A 21582-nucleotide genomic window follows, 5' to 3' on the forward strand; every position below is an offset into this window, starting at 1 on the left:
CCCTTCCTTGTGAGGCGGCCCTGCGAGGCTCTCGTGGGAGCGGTGGCCTCTTTGAGCTCTCTCCTCCCCTGCTGTTCCTTCCAGTGTGCCGCGCAGGCTTTCTTCGATGGCGGGTGGCCTGGCCGTCGCTCCCGTTTGCATGGAGTGCTGGAAGGGCCCTGGAGACAGTGTGCGTGGGTGGGCGACCCTCAATATCAGAATCTTTCATTAAAATGTCTTTCAGTTTTTGAAAGGTACCGTTTCAGCATAAAAGGAGCGTTTGTTGCTTGAAGGGATGAAACTGCGCGCCCTGGCGGCCCCACGAGGTGGCGCAGTGGAGCTCCGTCCGTGGTCACCGCCTTGCCCCGCGGCGAGGCCTGCCCCGGCCTGGCTCAGGCGGGGTGGGGAGCCGGGGGGCTGCAGGGAGGTGCGGGCGCTCGGGTCAGGGCCCCGCTCTGCCTGCTCAGCGTGGCCCGGGCCGGAGCCGGAGCCGCGGAGGCCGCAGGGGCGGTCGGGGCGCCTACACAGGTGTACGGGCGGGCGGAGCTCTGGAGACGCTGCCGCTCCGGTCCCTGCCTCGCGCTCCTCCCGCCCCAATGGGGCGAAGGGGCGGGCACCTCGTCCGGGGTCCAGACCTGGCCCCGCCCCCGGGTGGAGGAGCGTGAGCGGGGGCCCAGCAGCCCCGCCCCTCCGGCCCACAGCAGCCCCCGCTGGCCCACACCCTAGGGGTGGGTGCCTCCCACACGGTGGAGCGGCGTGCCGCCTGCAGAGGAACGTGACCCTGGACGCGGCGCCCCGTGGAGGAGCCGCACTGGAGGCCGCACGTTGTGTGATTCCCTGAATACCAAACGTCCAGATGAGGCAGATCCAGACAGAGCAGATCCGTGGGTGCCGGGACTGGGGGTGGTGATGGGGGCGGGGGTTGGGGGGGTTTCTTTTTAAGGGATAAAAATGTCCTGAAGTTAGATTATGGTGGTGTTTGCATAGCTCTGTAAATAGACTAAGAACCATTGCAGTGTACACGTTGAACAGGTGCATTTGTGGCCCTGACTTTGACCTTGTGAAGCTGTTAAGAGATGAGACAGCGGAGTGCGGGGAGTCCAGCGCTCTGGCTGGTGGGCCTGCCGGTGGTCCCCTCAGGATGGCCGTTTGGGGGCGGCGGGGGGGGCACAAGTGTGACACGGTCCTCTCTGTCTTCTTCTGGTTGACGGCACTCCCCTGCCCCCATCCCCCAGCGGCGTCCCCAGACTCGCCCTGGCCAGGCCTGGGCTCCCACCCGCTTCCTGCTCCTTCACCCTCCTGGCCGCCTGGCTTGCTGTGTCCACCGCCGCCAGTGCCGCCACCCTTCCTTTCGTGTACATTCCGAGCCCCTAGAGCGCGTCTGAAGGCTTCATTCACTCTCCTCGCCTTGCCCCAGGCTGCCTTGCTGTCTCTGCTGCCTGGGGCTGCACCGGCCCTGCAGACAGCGCCTCCCCTCCGCGCGCCCCCCCCCCCCCGCCCCGACCCACAGAGGGTAAAGCCCTCGCCCGGGCAGGCTGAGGAGAGACCTGCTCTCTAGACCGTCCGTCCCTGTGTGGGCAGTTGGCAGAAACTTTCAGGCTGTGAGCAGACACCCCTGTTGCTGCCAGGCCGGTGACCCAGCCAGCGCGTCTTCCCGAGCTGTGTGTCCAGATTGTTACTGCAGCTTTTAAAAAATTTATTTATTTATGTATTTTAAAATACTTATTTATTTATTATTTATCTGTTGTGGCTGTACCAGGTCTTAGTTGCAGCACGTGGGATCTTCTGTGTGGCATGTGGGATCTAGTAGCGTCATGCGGACTCTTAGTCGTGGCATGCATGCGGGATCTAGTTCCCAGAGCAGGGATCGAACCCGAGCCCCCTGTATTGGGAGCGTAGAGTCTTAACTACTGGACCACCAGGGAACCCCCCCTTTTTTTTTTAACATAAACCATCTTCAAAGTCCCTACTGAATTTGTTACAATATTGCTTCTGTTTTATGTTTTGATTTTTTTGGCCTTGAGGCATGTGGGATCTTAGCTCCCTGACCAGGGATTGAACCCGCACTCCCTGCATTTGAAGGCGAAGTCTTAACCACTGGACTGCCAGGGAAGTTATTTATTTATTTATTTATTTATTTATTTGGTTGCACTGTGTCTTAGTTGTGGCAGGCGTGCTCCTTAGTTGTGGCTCGTGGGCTCCTTATTTGTGGCATGTGAACGTTTAGTTGTGGCATGCATGTGGGATCTAGTTCCAGGACCAGAGATCGAACCTGGGTCCCCTGCACTGGGAGCGTGGAGCTTTAGCCGCTGCGCCACCAGGGAAGTCCCATCGCAGCTTTTCGTGAGACACATCCGTGGGAGGTGCGTCTTGGCCCGCAGCTAGTTTTTAAGTCTCTGGTGTTGACTGGGTGCCAGCTGAGCTGCCAGCAGGCCTGTGTATGAGCAGGTGAGCCCAGCAGTGGTCTAGGCCAGGAGGCTGCTGTCACCTGTCACCCTTTCTGTGTAGAGCATGCCCGCGGCCACAGCCGTGTCCTGCCCACCGCGACCTTCAGATCTTCTTCTCTCCCAGGCTTCAGACGCCTGGGGTCTTGTTAACAGCGGGTTCTAGTCTGCAGATCTGGGCGGGGGGGGGGGGGGCGGCTTCCAGACTGAGCTTCAGTCCCTCTCCTCAGGTTCACCTGGGGATCTTCTTTCTTGGTGGGCAGTGCAGCTGGGGACTCCCTTCTCCCCAGCCTACCATTACCTGCTTCCCTCCGCCCCTCCCCCTCTGCTTCCCTTCCCAGGGACAACCTAAGAATTGAAGAGAATTTTTTTAAAATAAATTTATTTATTTATTTTTAAATTTTTGGCTGTGTTGGGTCTTCGTTGCTGCGCACGGGCTTTCTCTAGTTGCGGCGAGCGGGGGCTACTCTTTGTTGTGGTGCGCAGGCCTCTCATCGCAGTGGCTTCTCCCGTTGTGGAGCACGGGCTCTAGGTGTGCAGGCCTCAGTAGTTGTGGCCCATGGGCTTAGCCGCTCTTCAGCATGTAGGATCTTGCTGGACCAGGGCTCGAACCCGTGTCCCCTGCATCGGCAGGCGGATTCTCAACCACTGCGCCACCAGGGAAGCTCTAAATAGACTTTATTTTTAAGAGCAGTTTTAGGTTCACAGTGAAATTGAGAGGAGGGTACAGAGATTTCCCATAGCCCCCAGTCCCCACATGTGCATAGCATCACCCAGGATGGACATCCTCTAGAGCGGTGCATTGTTACCAGTGGTGAACCCACAGTGACACCTCATCATCACCCAGAGTCCATGGTTTGTTTACCTTGGGGCTTACTCTTGGTGTTGTACATTATGTGGGTTTGGGCGAATGTATAATACGATGTTATGTATCTATGGTATCATGCAGAGAGTATGTGGTCAAAAGAAGGCCTCAGGGTGGCTGATTAGCATTTATCAGCAGGCCCTCAGCCTCACTGGGCACAAGAGGAAGTTGCAGATTCAAACCCACGACAGGCAGACATGGAGAGGACCGCCCAGTGTTGGCCAGCCTCGGGCCTCTGGAGCTCTGTGACCTGCTGGCCAGTGTGTCCTGCCTGCCAGCGTCCAGTGATGCTGAGCATGGGCACACCCTGCGGTCCAGCAGGCACATCCTGGGCCGAGGCCAGGGCTGGGCATCTGCATGGAAGGTAGCCTCCCCGTCCTGGCTGCCCTCCAGCTCTCGGCAGTATCTTTTTTTTTTTTTTTTTTTTTTTTTGCTGTACACGGGCCTCTCACTGTTGTGGCCTCTCCCATCGCGGAGCACAGGCTCCGGACGCGCAGGCTCAGCGGCCATGGCTCACGGGCCCAGCCGCTCTGTGGCATGTGGGATCCTCCCGGACCGGGGCACGAACCTGCGTCCCCTGCATCAGCTGGCGGACTCTCAACCACTGCGCCACCAGGGAAGCCCTCGGCGGGATCTTTTCATGATGATGTTATATCTAAAAATACAAAATTCAGTGAGTAATCTTACTAATTGAACTTTGGGATCTCTTGTTTTGTTTTCTTTTTAAAAAAATTTTATTCATTTATTTATTTTTGGCTGCGTTGGGTCTTCGTTGCTGCATGCAAACTTTCTCCAGTTGTGGCTAGCAGGGGCTGCTCTTCTTTGCGGTGTGTGGGCTTCTCATTGCAGTGGCTTCTCTTGTTGCAGAACATGGGCTCTAGGCGCACGGGCTTCAGTCATTGTGGCTTGCGGGCTCTAGAGTGCAGGCTCAGTAGTTGTGGCGCATGGGCTTAGTTGCTCTGTGGCATGTGGGATCTTCCCAGACCAGGGCTCAAACCCGTGTTCCCTGCATTGGCAGGCAGATTCTTAACCACTGAGCCACCAGGGAAGCCCTCTTGTTTTGTTTTCTTAATGTATACAGTTGTGTCTGCTGCCAGTTTTAGTTGCTTCCTTCTGATCTGTATGCCTGTCATGTGTTTCTCTTGGCTGTCTGCACGCCTGTGGTGCCCTGTGGGGTGTGAAGGGGTGAAGGGGGGCGGGGCGTCCTTGGCTCTGTCCTGGCTCCGGAGAGCGTTTCCAGCCCTTTGCCTTAGACGTCTGCTCTAAGATGCCTTTATCAGGTAACAGGTTGGAGGTGTTTCCTTCTTCCTAATTGCCAGGAGCTTTTATAGTGAAGGGTGTTGAGTCGTCTATGTATGTATTGGTATGATCATCATGTGGGGTTTCTCCCCTTAATCTGCACCGAGGTGAATTACACTGACTGATTTTTTTTGGGGGGGGGGTGCCATGCCACGCGGCTTTCAGGATCTTAGTTCCACGACCGGGATCCAACCTGGGCCCCCTGCAGAGGGAGCTTGGAGTCCTAACCATTGGACCACCACACTGACTGATTTTTAAGGTTAAACCACCCTTTCACACCCAGATGTGGTCATGCCAAGTTACCCTCTCCAGGTATTGCTGATATTTTGGGTGGAGCTGTGCAGGTGGCCTGTGTTCTTGCAGTGTCCTCGTCACCTGGGTGTGTCGCAGTCGTGCTCGCCCCAGCACCGCTGGGAGGTGCCTCCTCGTGCTCTGCACCCTGGGCAGGCCAGCAGTGACCAGTACTGTGTCCTCTTGAAATGTTTGGGAAAACTCACAGTGAAGCCATCGGGGCCTTTAGCTTTCTTTGTGGTAAGATCATACTTGTGGCTTCAATTTCTATAGTAGATGTGGAACTATCCAGCCTTTCTGCTTCTCATTCCAGTTTTGCTAGGTTGTATTTTGCAAAGGCTTTGTCTGTGTCACTTCAGAGACCAGATGTATCAGAGTAAAGTTATCCTTAACATTCCCGGTTTCTCTTTTGTGTCTGCGGCACTTGTAGTGACGACCCCTCTGTCATGTCTTGTGTTTGTAATTTTGCCTTTTTTTTCTTTGATCCATGTTGCTAGGGGGTTGCCAGTTTTATTAGTCTTTTCTTTGGTAATGGCTTTGTTGAGATGAAATTCACCCGTTATGTTGTGCAAGTCACTGGTTTTCAGTTACATGCACACAAGTGTGCAACCATCACCACAGTCAACGCTAGAGCATTGTCACCGCCTCAGAAAGCGTGTCTCTCATGCCACCAGTCCTAAACAAGCAGCAGTCTGCTTTCTGCCACTCTCTGTTTGCCTGTTCTGGACATTTCATGTAAGTGGAATCATATAAGCTGTCATTGGAGCTCTGTGTTTAACTCTGAGGCACTGCTGGACTGTTTGCCAAAGCAGCTGGACCATTTTGCATTCCTGCCAGCAGTGTACGAGGGTTCCAGTTTCTCTACAGCCTCACCAGCGCTTTTTTTTTTTTTTGCGGTACGCGGGCCTCTCACTGTTGTGGCCCCTCCCGTTGCGGAGCACAGGCTCCGGATGCGCAGGCCCAGCGGCCATGGCTCACGGGCCCAGCCGCTCCGCGGCATATGGGATCCTCCCAGACCGGGGCACGAACCCGTATCCCCTGCATCGGCAGGCGGACTCTCAACCACTGCGCCACCAGGGAGGCCCCTCACCAGCGCTTTTATCAGCCTTCTTAAAGAACCAGACTTTTGCTTCGTTGTTTATCTGTATTGTGCGTTTATTTTATATTTCACTGATTTACTTTTATTATTTCTTTCCTTCTAGTTTCTTTCGATTTAATTTACTATTTTCAGCTTTCTTAGGTTCTTGATTTTCATTTTTTCTGTTTCTCCTAATATAAGCATTTGAGACTATAAATTTCTCTCTAGGCAGGTTTTAATTACATCACACAGTTTTGATGTGTCACATTTTTACTATGATCAGTTCAAAATATTTTCTAACTCCCATATTTATTTCTTTTAGATATTAAGTCATTTAGAAGTGTACCACTTGTTTTGAAAACAGTTGGGAGTTTTCTAGTTATCTCTGTATTATCAGTTTCTAGTATAATCCCATTGTGGTCAGAGGACAAACACTGAATGATTTCCCTTTTTTCCCAGTGTGCTGAGATTTGATTTACAGCTCAGTGCATGGTCTATTTTGGTGGCCTCGTCATGTGTACTTCAAAGGAATGGGTATCTGCACCTGTTGGGTGGAGCGGTCTATAAATGTCCATTAGGTCAAGTTGGTTAGTCCTGTTCAAATCATCCTTACCGATTTTTCAGTCCCCTTGTTCTAAAGAAGAGTGTTAAAACTCCCACTGCAGATGTGGACTTATCTACTTTTCCTTTTATCTTGTTGGTTTCCCATTATATTCTTTTTAAAAAATAAATTTATTTATTTTATTATATTTATTTTTTGTTCTTTTTGGCTGCGTTGGGTCTTCATTGCTGTGTGTGGGCTTTTCTCTAGTTGTGGCGAGCGGGGGCTACTCTTCCTGCGGTGCATGGGCTTCTCATTGCCGTGGCTTCTCTTGTTGTGGAGCACGGGCTCTAGGCGCATGAGCTTCAGTAGTTGTGGCTTGCGGGTTCTAGAGCGCAGGCCCAGTAGTTGTGGCTCACGGGCTTAGTTGCTCCACGGCATGTGGGATCTTCCTGGACCAGGGCTCGAACCTGTGTCCCTTGCATTGGCAGGTGGATTCTTAACCACTGTGCCACCAGGGAAGCCCTCCCATTATATTCTGATGCTGTGTTAAGAGGATACAGATTCAGGATTCTGTATCTTCCTGGTGGAAATGACGCTTAACGTTATAAAATGTCCCTCTTTATCACCAAATGCTTTTCCCCTTAAATTCTACTGTGTTGGATGTTAGTATAACTATACCCGCTTTCTTTTGCTGAGTATGTGCGTGGTCTGTCTTTTCCCATATTTTAAAATTCAATCCTTCGTGATATATTTGATATATGTTTCTTATAAGCAGCATATAATTGCTACTGAACCAAACTTAGGTCCACTTGCCCACACGCAGTAAAGCCAACCTACTGACACTGGTTGTGGTGAAGGAAAGTGCAGGGTTTATTGCAGGCGCCAAGTAAGGAGTCCAGGAGGCTAATGCTCAAAAGAGCCTAGCTCCCCAGAGGCTTTCAGGGAAAGGTTTTTAAAGACAGAGTGGGGGAAGGGGTTGTGGGGAGCGTGATCAGCTCATGGACGCTCTTCTGATTGGTTGGTGGAGAGCTAGTTGGGAGTCAACATCCTCAGCCTTCTGGTTCCGACTGGTCTGTGGTCTCCGTGCTTGTGGGCAGCATGCAGTTAACTTCTTCCACCTGGTGGGGGTTTCAGTATCTGCAAAACAGCTCAAAGGACGTGGCTCAGAGCAGTATGTCTCACCCTTCAGGAGGAACTAAATAAAGGTCCTTGACTTTGTTTAATGGCTAAACTATTATTATTTTGACTTGCTTGACTGTTTTCCTTTCTTTCTGCAATTTTTTTCACTGCTCTGGTTAAATTTATTCTTTGACTAAAGTTTTTCTACAGACAAAAGGCAGGTGGAGGGCTTGGGTGAGGTGGAGGAGTCCTGTTCTGGGAAGGACCCATAGGGTCCTGCTCGGTTACATAATTATGTGTATTTGTCTGTTTTTTCTTTTTTTTTTTTTTTTGCGGTATGCGGGCCTCTCACTGTTGTGGCCTCTCCCATTGTGGAGCACAGGCTCCGGACGCGCAGGCTCAGTGGCCATGGCTCACGGGCCCAGCCGCTCCGCGGCACGTGAGATCTTCCTGGACCGGGGCACAAACCCGTGTCCCCTGCATCAGCAGGCCGACTCTCAACCACTGCGCCACTAGGGAAGCCCGAGTCTTAAAGCATTTTTTATTGGAGCATTTCTTCCATTTAAATTCAGTGTGTTTATTGATATATTTGAATTTAATTCTAATATCTTACTACTTTTCTATTTGTTCTCTGCTTTCCCTTTCTTACAACCTCTTAGTCAAGTATTTCGTTAATTCTGTTTTCCTTCAAATACTTTGTTATTTATTTACTTATTACTGCTTTGGTGGTTACCCTAGAGACTGTGTCCTGTGCCCTTGACCTTAAGTTAGAAGCTGGCCTTTCCCGGCAGGACATGCTCTTCCGGGCCCTGCTAGGGGCGCTTTGGGCACTGCTTCCCCAGCCATTAGTGTGTTCACTCACACCTACCCGCTCTGACCCTTTCCATTCCTGTGTTTCTGTGGTTTCATCTGGGATCATTGTCCTCTGTCTGAAAAACAGTATGCCTGCTAGGAAAAGACTCCTTCAGCTTTTGTTTATGTGAAAACATCTTTGTTTTGTCCTCATTTTGAAAGATATTTTCAGTGAGTGTGGAATTCTGGGGCAGCAGGTGTTTCTCCTGGAGCTTTACTGCTCTCATCCCGCTTCTGCCTTCTGCCTTCCGTGGTGCTGTGGAGTGGGCGTTACATCGTCTTGTCACTGTTTGAAGGTTACCATCTCTTATAACTACCTGCTTTTAAGAAATATCTTTGTCTTTCTTTCAGGAGTTTGACTCTGATGTACTTAGATGTGGTTTTCTTTGTATTTGTCCAGCTTGTTATTTGTAGAACTTCTGGAATTTGTGACTTAATGTTTTTGGTCTGTTTTGGGGAAATCTTGGGAGGTATCTTTTCAGACATAGTTTCTCTGCCGTTCTTTCTCTCTTCCCTTTCTAGGATCCCAGTTACACACACGTTAGACCCTTTCCTCATGTCTCAGGTTGTGTTGTGTATTTTCCATTCTGTTTTCTTAATTTTTCCTGTCTCTGTTTCACTCTGAATATTGTCCAGTGACCTGTCTTGAGTTCTTCTATCCTTTCCTTTGCAGTGTCTAACTGGTTGTTAAACCCATCTGTTAACTTCCTAACTTCAATGATTGTTTTACATTAGATTCTTTAGATTAGATTCCAGTTCTTTGGTAAAATTCTCCGTCTCTGCAGTTACATGAAAGCCTTTAGTAACTCCAACAGTGGGGTCATTGGTGGTTCTATTTTATTGCCTGAGGTTTCTTTTGGTTTTGGTTATGTGGTCCTGTCTGTTGTCATGCTTGGTACATTTTTATCGAAGTGCTGGATATAGTGTTTGAAAACCTGTGGCAACTGTGGGTAGTTTTGCCCCCGCAGGGGACTTGGTTTCCTCTGGCAGGCGGAGAGCTGTGGGGAGCTAGCCCGGGTCCTCACTGCACATCTTGGGGTGCACTCGGCTCAGGACCCAGGCAGGACCTGGCAGTGCCATCACAGGGGTCCCTGCCCACCTTCTCTTCTCCAGGCTGACTGCCGCTGGCCGTGGCGTTAAGCCTCTGCGCCCTTGTGCCCGTGCGGAGCAGGAACTGACCAAGGCCTGGAGGGAGCCTGAGTGCGTGGTGTTTGGCCCACTTCTCAACAGTTGGGTCCCTCGAGGCTGGCTGTCTTGGAAGTCTCCGACCCCTCCATTTTATCTCCCCCACGGTGGGACTCTGTGAGCTCCAGGCTGTGGCCTTGTGCTGTGGGGGCAGCCAGTGCCCTGAGGGGGAGCAGGAGCAGCTGGCAGGCCCCCTGGCACAACGGGAAGCCCTTCCTTTTCCTAGGTGGCTCCTGGCTGCCGCCGTCCCCCCCCCCCACCAAGTGTGTCCAGGCGCCGCCCTGCCTTGTCACCCAGCCCTGTAACGCCCCTTGATGCCTGCTTCACTCCCGCCCCTTTGTGGATTGCCTCCAGGACTTGCGTGATCTCTTAGAGACTTGCATCAGGGCTCCATGTCCCTGTGCAGGTACAGCGGCACTGCCAGGAAATAACCGGTGCAGGGACACCAGGGAGAGGTGTCCTGGTGGCCTTTGTCCTTGGTAGGGCGTGGCTGCGAGCTCCTGCTCTAAACAGAGCTGTGGGCCGGCTCGTGAGTAACTGCCAGCTGGTGCTGGCTGCCTGGGGAAGGGCTCGCCAGAGCAGGGGGGACCCCGCGGGGTTAGAGAGTGGGCGGGTGCTGGGCAGGTCATCCTTCTCAGGGATGCCGAGGTTTGGCTCTTCAGTGCTGATGGCACCGTTGTTCTGGGACTCACTGTCTCGTGTCTGGTGCGGCCCCGGGAGGGTGCTGTGGGCCCACGTGGCTGCCCCACTGGCCTCACTGTTTGTCCTAAAGTGTGGTGTCCACGCACACACATGACATTTCGGACCTTCTGGATGTTCAGGGGCAGTTTTTCACCTGGAGAGACACTGTATCAGATGCAGCGTAGAGGAATATCACGTTCTTTTGACCTTTAGTTCTGCCTTATTTAAATCTCTGTAAGCTTTTCCTTTGACCAAAAATGAGTCTCAGTTTAAATCGGGTCCCGTCTATGATTGTTTTCCCAGCAGTGCTATGTGGGCCCGCCAGAGTGTCTCCCGTCCCCTTGGGGCGGAGCTACTCCCAGGCCCCAGGGACCGTGGTCGCCCAGCGTGGGCTGCCGCGCGCTTTCTAAACCAGCTGGACGCACTCTGGCCTTTGGACCCTCAGGAGCGTCCAGGACCTTCTGAAGGTGTTCTGTCCACCACCCTCCTTTGTGCAGATGCACCTCTTCTAGGACAGGCGCTCAAATGGGTGTTCGTGGAGCAGAAGTGCCGCCTGCTAGAACACGGCTGGGCCCCGGGAGCACGGGAGGGAGACAGAGAGGCCAACAGAACTACACTCATGCTGAGCCAGGGCCTCACGCAGGCCTCATCTGTGGGCTTACTTACCGTCCCAGCAGGTTTGCGGGTCTCTGCACCAAGGTTGGATGCAGCTGCCTAGCATAAGGCAACGGCTGCTGGGAAGGACACTGGCTCAGGGGCTGGCCAGACAGGAGACTTTTCCAAGCCATAGAACCCCAAACGCCCATCAGTTGGACCCACTGAGGCCCAGGCCCCGGGGGCGTTGGTGGGCTCTGGCCCAGGATGGGGCATGCGGGGGGTGCCTCGTTCAGGAAGCACGTAATTCAGATCATCCCGCTCAGAGAGGAACCAGGGCTGTCTAGACATTCCTGTGGACATGGGTTAGGTGTCCTGCCACTGTCATTTCAAGGACAGCAAATGTCATTTCATTGTAACTTGGTTAAAAGTTGAATTCCAATCTCCTTTATAAAATACACACATTCCCCCCCCATCATTTTATTATGAAAAATATCAAACACGTGGCAAAGTTGAAAGGATTGATTATGCAGTGGGCGCCCCCCACCCCAGCGTCTCCATCCACACCTTGCTAGTCTATGCTCGGCCCCCTCCCACCCGCCAGCCATCCCTCAGCCTGTCCTTTTTTGGTGTTTTTCAAAGTAGGGTGCAGACATCTATCCAGTGCCCCCAAGCCCTTCAGCAGGCAGATTATTAACTGACTAGATACCAGTATCTGTTTATGGTTCTTATTTCCTTTTAAGGTAAAATTGGCATAAAACGAAATGCACAAGTCTTCATTGTGCCATTTGATGAGTTCTGAGGAGCGCACGTGTCTGTGCGACCAGGTCTTCTGTCAGGATACAGGGCGGCGCCAACACCCCACCCCAGAGGCACCCGCTCTCCTGGTGACGCCCGTGGGTTAGTTTTGCTTGTTCTGAAACGCCCTGTCCGGGATGCGGCTGTGTGCTCTTCCTGCAGGTCTGTCGCCTGGCGGGCCTCTGCCATCTTGTCTCCATGGGGCCAGTGTGTGACAGGTCATCGGTGTCTCTGTCGACGGACACCCGGGCTGTTCCCGGTCTTTGCTCTTGTGCACGGAGCTGCTGTGAACATTCTTTTGTCCTCTCCTCGTGGTCGGAGGCCCTTGAGCAGGGCTGGTGTTCCACTGGGTGCCCTGCCGGCGGGCGTGGCAGCTGAGGTCATCTGTTGCTGTTGTAGGGGTGCTGTAGTTTGCTTTTCTGTGATAGCTGCTGGGGGGGGGGTGCTCTTTGCCTCTCTTCATGAAACATCTGTTCAAAACTTTTGCCCGTTTTTTTGCATTTATTTTATTAGTATTATTTTTAAAATAGACTTCATTTTTAAGAGCAGTTTTAGATTCATGAAGAAATTGTGCAGAGTTCCGTATTCTCCACCGAGCACAGGGTTTCCCTGTGATCAGCTCATGTTAGTGTGCTGTATGTTATAATGGATGGACCCGTGTTGATACAGTATTGTTAACTGAAGTCCATAGCTGATGTGAGGGCTCACTCTCGGTGGCCCGTGCTCCACGCGTTTGACAAGTGAAAGGCCACGTGTCCACCGTCGTGGTATCACACAAGCAGCTTTGCTGCCCTGAAAATCCCCTGCGCCCCGCCTGTTCATCCTCCCACCGGACCCTTGGCAACCCCTGACCCTTTCAGTGTCTCCACAATATTGCCTCTTCCAGAATGTCATAGAGTTGGAATCTTAGGGCATATAGTCTCTTGGCTATGTTAATTTGTTCTGTTGTCACTGATTCCTGCTCATATTTACGGTGGTCTTCCTTTCATTTCTTGTGCTTTCACTTCTCTTTTTTTCAAAGTTCTTCTCACTAGTTTGTTGGTCTGCACTGTAGCATTATCTGTCTTACTGTGACTACACTCTCTGATGAAACGTCTGCCTTCAGACTGGGAAACAAGATGCCTTTGATTCAAGGACCTTGGAGGCCATGTTCGGATGCTCGCCGCCTGGCGTGAGGCTTTGGCACCGGGACTCCCTTTCTCCTTGCTCTGTTGGGCCCAGGATTTCCCTCTGGACACCTGGTCTGGGCTCTGGTTCAGCATGATGGGGATTTCTTTCTTAGTCACTTCTCAAAGCCATAGCACATCCGTGAATGACGCTAATTTCACTTCATTTGACAAGTTGCCTTTCTCAGTGGCTCGTGTTTTATATTTTATATTTCTGTGTATGTGTCTGGCTGAATCGCTTAGGACATATTCTGGTTACTACTTAACCATCTGCTGAGAGCAAGGACAGGTCCCACGCCAGAGTCCCCACAGCTGCCCCCGCGAGCACCAGTACCATAGTGGTGCCTACCGGCCACCAAGGGTGGCAGCCTGGTGTGTGTGTCTGTCCCCCAGGAGCCTTGAGTCCTGGGACAGAGGACACTGCTGGGCACCCGGCAGCCTCTCAGTGGATGCTCGTGAGATGCAGTGAGTGTGGTCGCGCACTTCTTGGGCAGGCCGGGGCAGGAGGCCCCTCAGAGCAGGGCCCCCCTGGCTGGGCAGGGCCCACACAGATGCGGGAGCCGTCCCGCCAAGGCAGTTGCACTCCAAGAGCTGTGTTGCAGGCCCCCACCCCAGCCCCACTCCGCCTCGTCCGGTAGTGACTCAGAGGTCTCCCGGAAGCTGAGCCCCGACGCGGCTGCTTCACTCTGCTCTCATGATCCAGTGCCGAGCTTAGACCTACAGCCGGGGTCTGCCTCCTGGAAGCTGTCAGGTGGCCAGAGCCTGTGGGCCGGGCGCTGCTCCTTGACTCCCCTTGCAGACATGCTCCTCGACCTCAGCGACCTGCTCCAGGTAGATGCGTTTCCTTTCTCAGCCCTTTCCTGCCCCGACTGGGAGGGTCCACAGGCGAAGGACACACAGGGTGTGGGTCTCTGTTTGGAAACTGGCAAACGGAGTGGCTAGGGAGACAGTGGACACAGGGTGATGGTGTTGTCCCGGGGGCTGAGCAGCCCTGGCCTTAGAGCCAATGGAGAGGCCCAGGTGAACTTGGTCCAAGGCAAGGGAGATTCTTTAAAAGAAAAAAAGTGGACTCACATGCATACATTTTAAACAATGTAAAAACTCACATTTACAGTCTCTTTAGGGAAACTTGCTTTCTGAGTCCCAGGAGGGCACCTCTCGTTTCCAAACGCCTGGCGGTAATGGAAAGACCCAACCAGAGGGACGCCTGTGTGGGCGGGACGCTCACGGTGGGAGCAGCGCCGGGGCGGAGCCATCGCAACTCCGCCCTTGTCCCTGGTGATGGCGCTGGGGCCGGGGCGGGCGGGGCCCCGTGCCCTGGAGTTGGGCTCTGTGGTGAGCACTCCACTGAGGGCTCGGAAGGAAAACCAGTGTCATGGAAAGCAGACGTGACTGCAGTGTGAGGACTCATGCAGGATTCATAGGAATCCCACTCCCACGGGGAAGCTTCCTCGCGAGCCTGGTGCTGTGCTGCCCCGGTGCTGGGCCTTCAGTGCCCTCGGTGCCGGCAGACAGACCTTCACTGAACTCAGATGCCGCCTGTATTTGTGTTCTTCCGGGTGCCTTCCTAAATGGCATCTCCCAGGAGCCCCGCTGGAATATTCAGGGGCCACGCTAAACATAACCCCTTGGAATCGTGAAAATCCAGCACTCCATGTGCTGTGTTTGGTCCGGGCAAGGCCACGTGGCCTGGTTTCCATCCGGGTGACTCCCCAGGAAGGACAGGAGTGAGGGCTGGCACAGGACAGCGCTCCAGAAGTGCTTGGGCACCGCTTGGGAGGGAGAGGGAGGTGTTCCAGTACTTTCTTGCTTCACACCTTGGGAAGTAGGACACCAGTCAGGGTTCAGGTGGGAGAGGGTGACAGAGTAGATGCTCGCACTCACCTGGGGCTGGACCAGGGCCCAGCGGAGAGTCACTGTGCTGACCAGTGAGACCCCGTACGTTCAGGCTGGACCCACACAGACAGTTTTAACACCTCAGGTGGAAGGCTGAGCCTTGGGCCCCCGGTCTTGGGCAGAGCCCAGCCTGGGCACTGGGAAGGTGGGAGGTGACCTGGCAACTGTCACCCCCCAGCCCCCCGCTCCCAGCCTCCCACGCTGGCCCTGCCCGGGAGGGGCTGGGACAGGCTCAGCACCCACAGGACACACGTGTCTGCAGCTGATTGTGGGTGTGGAACACGCGTGTCGGGTGAGGGTCCCACTCGGGGGCTTGCACTGCCGAGGGCTGAGCGCTTAGAGTACGTGAGCTGAAGGCTCAGGGCTCACTCCGTTCTCACTCACACGCGCACCAAGGTGGGCTTCTCCCCGGATTCAGCTCCCAGCCAACACCCTCTGGCAGGAGCTGTGGAGGGCCCGCTGCACCGTGAGGGTCCTGACAGGACGTCCCTTTGTCCCCCCCTATAGTGAGGCTGACACAGAGGCACTCACATGCCTGGGCCACGGCCCCTCAGAGGCAGAGCCAGGAGCCCTCAAGGTCTGCGGAGCCGGCCCGCCATGTGGTAGGGGCACAGGGAGGGCTGGCCACCCACACACTGCCACAGACACAGGAGAGTGACCCTCAAAGCATCTCTGGCAATAACCATGCATTTTACAGGCATATCCTTTTTAAAATTTGATTTTCCACTTGAAGTTGTTCAGAGAACGCTTTCCCGCAGCATTCAGGCTTCATCTGCCTAGGTCCCGGGCTCGGGGTGGTGGGGGTCACGGCGTGGGCAGGCAGGGTCGGGATGTGCTGCGGGGAAGGCGGAGACAGCACGCCGGGCGGCAGGTCCGTTCTGCTCTGGCCTCAGCAGAGGATGAGGCAGGAGGGTCGGGATGCAGGAGCCTGGTGGGAGCCCAGCGGAGGAAGATGCACACTGACACGCGCGCTTTGGTGGCAGGCACCCCCGGGAGCCCCCAACCCTTGTGATGGGGGTCTGGGAGGAGGACAGAGAGTGGCTGCCAGTGGGGTGGGGGGTGCCCTCTGCTGCCTGGACAGGGAGGCCTGGCCTCCGCCGGGAATGCCCCAAGCTGCCTGGTGCCCACAGGTACCCTCATCTCCTCCCCTAAGGAGACTCAACGTTGTACCATTCCTTAGCACCCTGGTCCGCTGGTGGCAGCAGGCGCCCGTGTGCCATCTGCAAGCCCCGTGATGGATATGACACACAACAAGGTCTTCACTCTTCCTCAGCACCTTTTCTGGTGCCCTCTTGGGTGCTGGGCCAAGGGGCTCACAGGCCAGGCTTGATCACGTGAGGGAGCTCTCTGAGGAGGTCAGAGGCAGCCCTCCTGCGAGGCCCGAGTCCTGTGGGCAGGGCTGGGGTGAAGACAGGTGGGCAGGGGTTTCTCCAGCTCAGGCTGGGACGGCGAAGCCCACAGCTCAGGCCTGGGGGGAGAGCCTGGGCTTATCTCAGATCTGCACGCCATCCCAGTCTTCCCTGCACTACTACTGCCGTCAAAGTCCACTCAGCAGCATCCTCCCCACGAGCTGCCCAGCCGTCGGCCAGCACCAGGCAGGCTGGGAGGACAGTGCCTGGCCAGGCCCCGGGCTCAGTTCGCACCCGGGGAGGTTCTGGCAGGTGACTGGGTCAGGGGCAGGCTCCACGGTGGATTTGGACCTGAGGTGGGAGCAGTGTAGGGTCACTGAGGCCTGCAGAGCCCCACAGCCAGGACTGAGCTGGCCCGTGGGGACAGAAGAGGATGCCCCCGTGAGCCCCTGGGAACAGGGTAGAAGAGTGGCCATGGGCCCCGCAGTCGTGGCGCCTTGCGCACTGGATGATTCTGTTCGGCCAGCTACTCTTGAGGCAGCTTTTCTTCTCAGCAAGTTCAGTCGTTGCTGAGATAGTGGTAGAGTCTAAACAACCCACCTGGGAGAGGGAAGGAGTGCCCTGGGCTGCTCTGGGGGCTCGTGGGGGGCAGCAGGGGGGGCTCTTAAAGACTGAACGATGAAAGAAAAAAAGCAAACATTTCCTGCACATGAACGCCCTTCTTAGTTGTGGTGTCTTCACAACAGGTGAACGTTTACGTGCTGGGGAAGACGTTCCTTCTTTTGGCGAGAGAGCTCTGCATCAACGCACCAGCAATAGGTACCGCGGGGCTCACGGGGTGCGCTGCCGGGGCTCTGGGTGGGAGGGCGGCGCGTGCAAGGGCAAGGACCTCACAGGGGAGAAGTGCCGCCTGGAGGCTGCCAGGAGCCCAGCAGCCTGGGGGGGTTATTTCTGGTTTAAAACCGGAATGCTGTGGTCAGTGCCCGCAGGTAGGGATGGAGTGAGACGAAAGTGCTGCGTGGATGGGGGCCCGTCTCTCCACCTCTCGAGCAGCACCCCTGGCAGCACGGTGCCTTGGGGTGGGCAGGCCCCCTGCAGACAGAGCCAGGCCTTTATGGCAGCTTTGCCATGAGGACTGTTTGCACAGTTGGCTTGGAGGGGCTGCTCCCTCCTTCGCCCATCAGCATCTAGAGGCACCTCCTTGTACTAAGGAGGTGGTGTGTGGGGCCAGGGATGGTGGGCAGGGCGTGCAGTCCTGGGTCACCCACAGGGTGGTCCCCTGGGGCCGGGAAGGCACGGTCCAGCAGGGTGGGCCCGGAGGAGGAGGGGGGCCGCAGGCACAGGGAGACCTGGGGCTGGGGGCTGTATCCCTGTGCCGAGTGACACGGTCCCTCCCTCTGGGGGTCATGCGGAGGTTTTTCAGAAACAAAGCAAATGCCCGAGGAGTTTGCAGCAAGGGAGGATGGAGGCAGGAGGCTCCGCGAGGCCGCCGGACGCCATGGCACGTGCGCGCAGGCTGCTGGGAGCCTGAGGTGGGAGGTCCGCTCTCGGGGGCAGGAGCCCTGGGCCCAGCAGAGCACCCCCCACGCCCCCACCCAGTCGAAATCAAACAGTAGGATTCTGAGCAGCTAGTGACACTTCAGGAAGTAGACACAACCTGACACCTGGCTTTTTCTAGAGCAGTCTGGCTGCAGCCTGGAGAGCAAGCCCTCCCAGATGGCTGAGGCCCGGGCTGCCGGCAGAGGGCAAACTCGGGGACTGGCGGGCCTCTTGGGACCGCCCGCTAAGCACTGTTAGGGCAACTTGAGACTCTCAGTCATTTACCTACGGCTCTCATTTTGTTAAAACTTTATTATGAAAATCCACTTAAACAGGTGAACTACTTTAAGTGACTTTTCCCATTTTAGATTTGAACAGAACTTAAGCTTAGAACCACTTAGAATAGAATCCAAGAGGATACGAGACGGCAAAGCCCTCAAAGCAGGCAGTGTGGGTGCCCCTGTGAGGGAATCTGGAGCCTGCCTTGTGCCCCCCAAGTCTGCCCTCCACCTGGGATGTGCGCCCCAACGTACAGGAGATGGCAGAGACCGAGGCTCTGGCTGTGTAGGAAAGCGTCTTGTGTCACAGCTTCAGGCTCCAGCCGGCTACTTGCAGAGGAGGCACACCGCGAGCTCACCCTTCGAGGTGGTGGGTCACGGGCTGCCTGTAGAGGAAGGGCCTGCCACTCGCAGTGCATCCCTGCCACCCCACAGCGCCTCAGGCGTAGAAGATGAGCTCAGGGATCTGCCCGCCCTGGACCCCGGTCCCGTTGGTGCTGTCGGAAGAGCACTGGAACTGGAAGGTCACCTTCCCACACTGCACCTCGGTCATGCCCTCCTGCCCAAAGTAGCTGAGCTCGCTGCCATCCAGGACGGCGCTGGCGGTGTAGAAGGTGTCCTGCTCCACCTGCACGGGGTGTTCAAACCAGACTGAGAAGGTGCTGCTGGAGCCATCGGAGACAAACGTGGTCAAGTTCTGCGCCAGGACCACCCCCAGCCGCTTGAGTTCAATCTTCACGCTGTACTCCGCTCTCCCTGAGCTAGAGCCGTACAAGCCTAGCCCCGCAATAAATACTCTCCTGTCCACGGCAAACTGGATGCTGTCGCAGCGCCCGCGGTAGCGCCACTGGTTGCTGCGGTAGGCGGAGGACTGGAAGCGGTGGCACCTCTGCGGGGCGAGGCCCTTCCTCTTGGTCAGGGGGAATTCGAGGAGGGGCTTGTTGGCCGCCGTGTACCACAGGAAGATGTTGTGGGTCTCCTCCAGCGTCAGGATGTCCGACTGGGCGGCGCCGTTGGCAAACTCTTCCAGGGTCATGGTTGGAATTCGGACCAGGTAGAGGGCTGGCCCCAAAACATGCCGCTTGTTGCGCGGGGTGACTGGCAGGCCCTGCCTCTTGCACTCTGCCTCGGCCCAGCTCAGGACCGCCTCGAAGACCACAGCCTCCTTGGTGTTGAGGGCCTCCCGCATCACGATGATCTCCAGCGTCTGCCAGTCAATTTCACAGAAGCCTTCGGACCTCAGGGCCATCTCAGCCTGAGCGTCGATCACCTCCCAGCAGCGCTGGGTCAGCTCGGGCTCCTCGAACAGCCGGCTCTGGGACAGCAGCACACAGGCGTTTTTGGCTTCCAGACTCGTCTCCAGGAAGGTTACACAGGCCTTTGCTAACGCGGGGACAATGTACTTCTTGGCGGCATACAGAGTGGCCAGCACCGTGTCCGCTTCCAGGTCAATCTCGTCACTGTACATGTACCTAGGCAGGACGGGGCCAAGTCACAGGCCGCGTGGGGCACGCCGCGCACCCAGGGCCTGGGAGAGGAGCCCTCCATCCTTGTGGACTTCAGGAGGCTGCAGGCAGCTGGCTGGCGGAACCAGGCAGCGAGGAACCGCCCCATCCTTGCACCCTAAGGAGGCAGACTTACTTTAACAAGATGAGAAAAGCTGTAGGTTCCACGTCAGGGATGTGGATTTCTGACTTGACTTCTGCCAGGTCCCCGTAAAACATGGCATAAAAGACAGAGCTACCCACGGCCAAGACATACTGTGGATGAGAGAGAGAGAGCTGCCCTGAGCCCTGGGCCCTCCCTGCCCCCAGCGGCTGCCACACCCGGGAAAAGGACCGTCCATACTCGGGAGGTGGCCGGTCGCCTTTGGGAGCTCAAAGGGCCGAGCCTCTACCAACCTTGTGGGCAGGCACCCTCCGGGCCGCGCCCGGGGCCCCCACGACGAAGTGCACGTCGGCCATGAGCTCGTTGTTGAACATCAGCGCGTTCCTGCAATGGGCAGAGACACAGGACACGGCTCGGGGCTCGGGTCGGTGCGGGGCGCGGGCAGGGGTGGGGGCGCAGGTCCGGGCTCACCTCTCGCGCAGGGTCGGGTGGAAGGACTGCCAGTTGGGGCTCTCCAAGTTGTTGTTGTCGAGTGCGGGCGGCGCGGGCGCGGGCGGTGGCAGGGAGGGCAGCGGGGCGCTGGGCCGTCCCTTCCTGCCCGCGGCGGCGGCGGCGGCGGCGTTGCTGTTGGCGATGTCCGTGGCGGTGGCGGCCGTGGCTGCGGCGCCGGCGGGCGCGTAGAGCTCCGCGGCCATCTTCGCGGGCAGGGCGGCCTCCGCGCGCGGGGGCGGCGCGCCGTGCGCCCTCGCGCCGCGCCGGGGCCTCGGGGGCGGCTCTGCGAGCACCAGGAGCGCGGTGAGGCACTGCGCCACCCGGCCGTGCAGGCACGCCAGGGGCAGCAGCATGGGGCCGCGGCGGCCCTGCGCGCGGGGGGCCGGCCTGCCCGGGGCGGCGGGCGCTGCTCCCTCGCGCCGCCCCGCCCGCCGGCCGGAACCTCCAGCCCGCCCGCCCTCGCCCGCACCGCCGCGGCGCCCGCGCGTCACGCCGCGGCGCGGCCCCGCCCCGCGAGGTCGACGTGCTCGCCCGAGGCCCCGCCCTCTGCCCGGCTGCGCCCCGCGCGGCCGACGTGCTCGCCCGAGGCCCCGCCCCCTGTTCGGCCCCGCCTCGCCTCGCCCCGCCCCGCCCCGCGCGGGCGCTTGCTGGAATCCGGCCGCGGAGATGTGGGAGGGACCGTGTAGGCGCCGGCCCGCGGCGGGGCGGCCGGCGGCGGCTTTGGTGATCTTGGCGTGGTCCGAGCTCTGCGCGGGACCCCGACGTAGGGGCTGCCCCTCTTCGAGGCCCACCCTGCAGCCTGCGCCCCTGTGCTGTCCGGAGTCCGCGGGACTGTCAGGGGCGGAAGGGACGGGATGAACTCCCGGAGAGACAGCCCCCTGGGCGGCCGTCCTAACTAACAGGTGAGGTGCTGTCTCACGGTGGGTTTGAGTCCCTCACGGTCAGTGACGTGGAGCACCGCGTCAGGTGCTTGTTGGTCACCTGTCTCTGGAGAGAAGTCTCTTGGACTCCTTTGCCTCTTTTGGAATAGGGTTGGTTTTGTCATTGCTGAGATTTAGGCAGTCTCTACATATCCTGGAGATTTATCCCTTACCGGATGCATGATTTGCAAATACTTCCATTTTGTAGGTGGCATTTTTCACTCTGTTGACTGTTTCCTTTGCTGCAGAGAGGGTTTTAAGTTTGGTATAGTCCCATTTGTCTGTTTTTGCTTTTGTTGCCTGTGCTTTTGGTGTCATATTCAAGAAGTCATTGCACATTCCAATGTCATGCTCTTCTACGTTTTCTTGTAGGAGTTTTACAGTTTCATGTCGTACGGATTAGGTCTTTAATTCATTTGGAGTTGATTTTTGTATATGATGTGTGAGATAAGGGTCCATCTTTTTTCTCTTGTATGTGGGTGTCCAGTTTTCCCAGCACCATTTGTTGAAGACGTTACCCTGTCCCCATTGTGTAGTCTTGGCACCCTTATCAGAGGTCATGTGACCGTGCATGTGTGAGTTTGTTTCTGAGCTCTCTATTCTGT

The 21582-nt window shown here is 56.3% G+C and overlaps 2 protein-coding genes across 6 annotated transcripts in view; one reads left to right on the forward strand and one right to left on the reverse strand.

Moving 5' to 3' along the window:
• BRF1 (BRF1 RNA polymerase III transcription initiation factor subunit) overlaps positions 1 to 21582 on the forward strand; it is a 71490-nt gene that overhangs the window by 28683 nt on the left and 21225 nt on the right. For 4 of the 5 annotated variants that reach the window (XM_060095530.1, XM_060095531.1, XM_060095532.1 and 1 more), the window contains 2 exons: positions 13695 to 13726; positions 16887 to 16959. The exons of the other annotated variant lie outside the window; for it this stretch is intronic. In XM_060095530.1, coding sequence (XP_059951513.1) covers positions 13695 to 13726; positions 16887 to 16959 — 105 coding nt within the window. The remainder of the gene's footprint in view (positions 1 to 13694; positions 13727 to 16886; positions 16960 to 21582) is intronic. 5 annotated transcript variants of the gene reach the window in all.
• BTBD6 (BTB domain containing 6) lies at positions 17974 to 20446 on the reverse strand. The gene is made up of 4 exons (XM_060095535.1): positions 20037 to 20446; positions 19859 to 19949; positions 19599 to 19717; positions 17974 to 19429 (listed from the first exon to the last, which is right to left on the reverse strand). The coding sequence occupies exons 1-4, from the start codon at positions 20408 to 20410 to the stop codon at positions 18397 to 18399; spliced, it is 1617 nt and encodes a 538-aa protein (XP_059951518.1). The 5' UTR covers positions 20411 to 20446; the 3' UTR covers positions 17974 to 18396.

This window comes from Mesoplodon densirostris, chromosome 4 (assembly GCF_025265405.1).
Source record: "Mesoplodon densirostris isolate mMesDen1 chromosome 4, mMesDen1 primary haplotype, whole genome shotgun sequence".
NCBI lineage: Eukaryota > Metazoa > Chordata > Mammalia > Artiodactyla > Ziphiidae > Mesoplodon > Mesoplodon densirostris.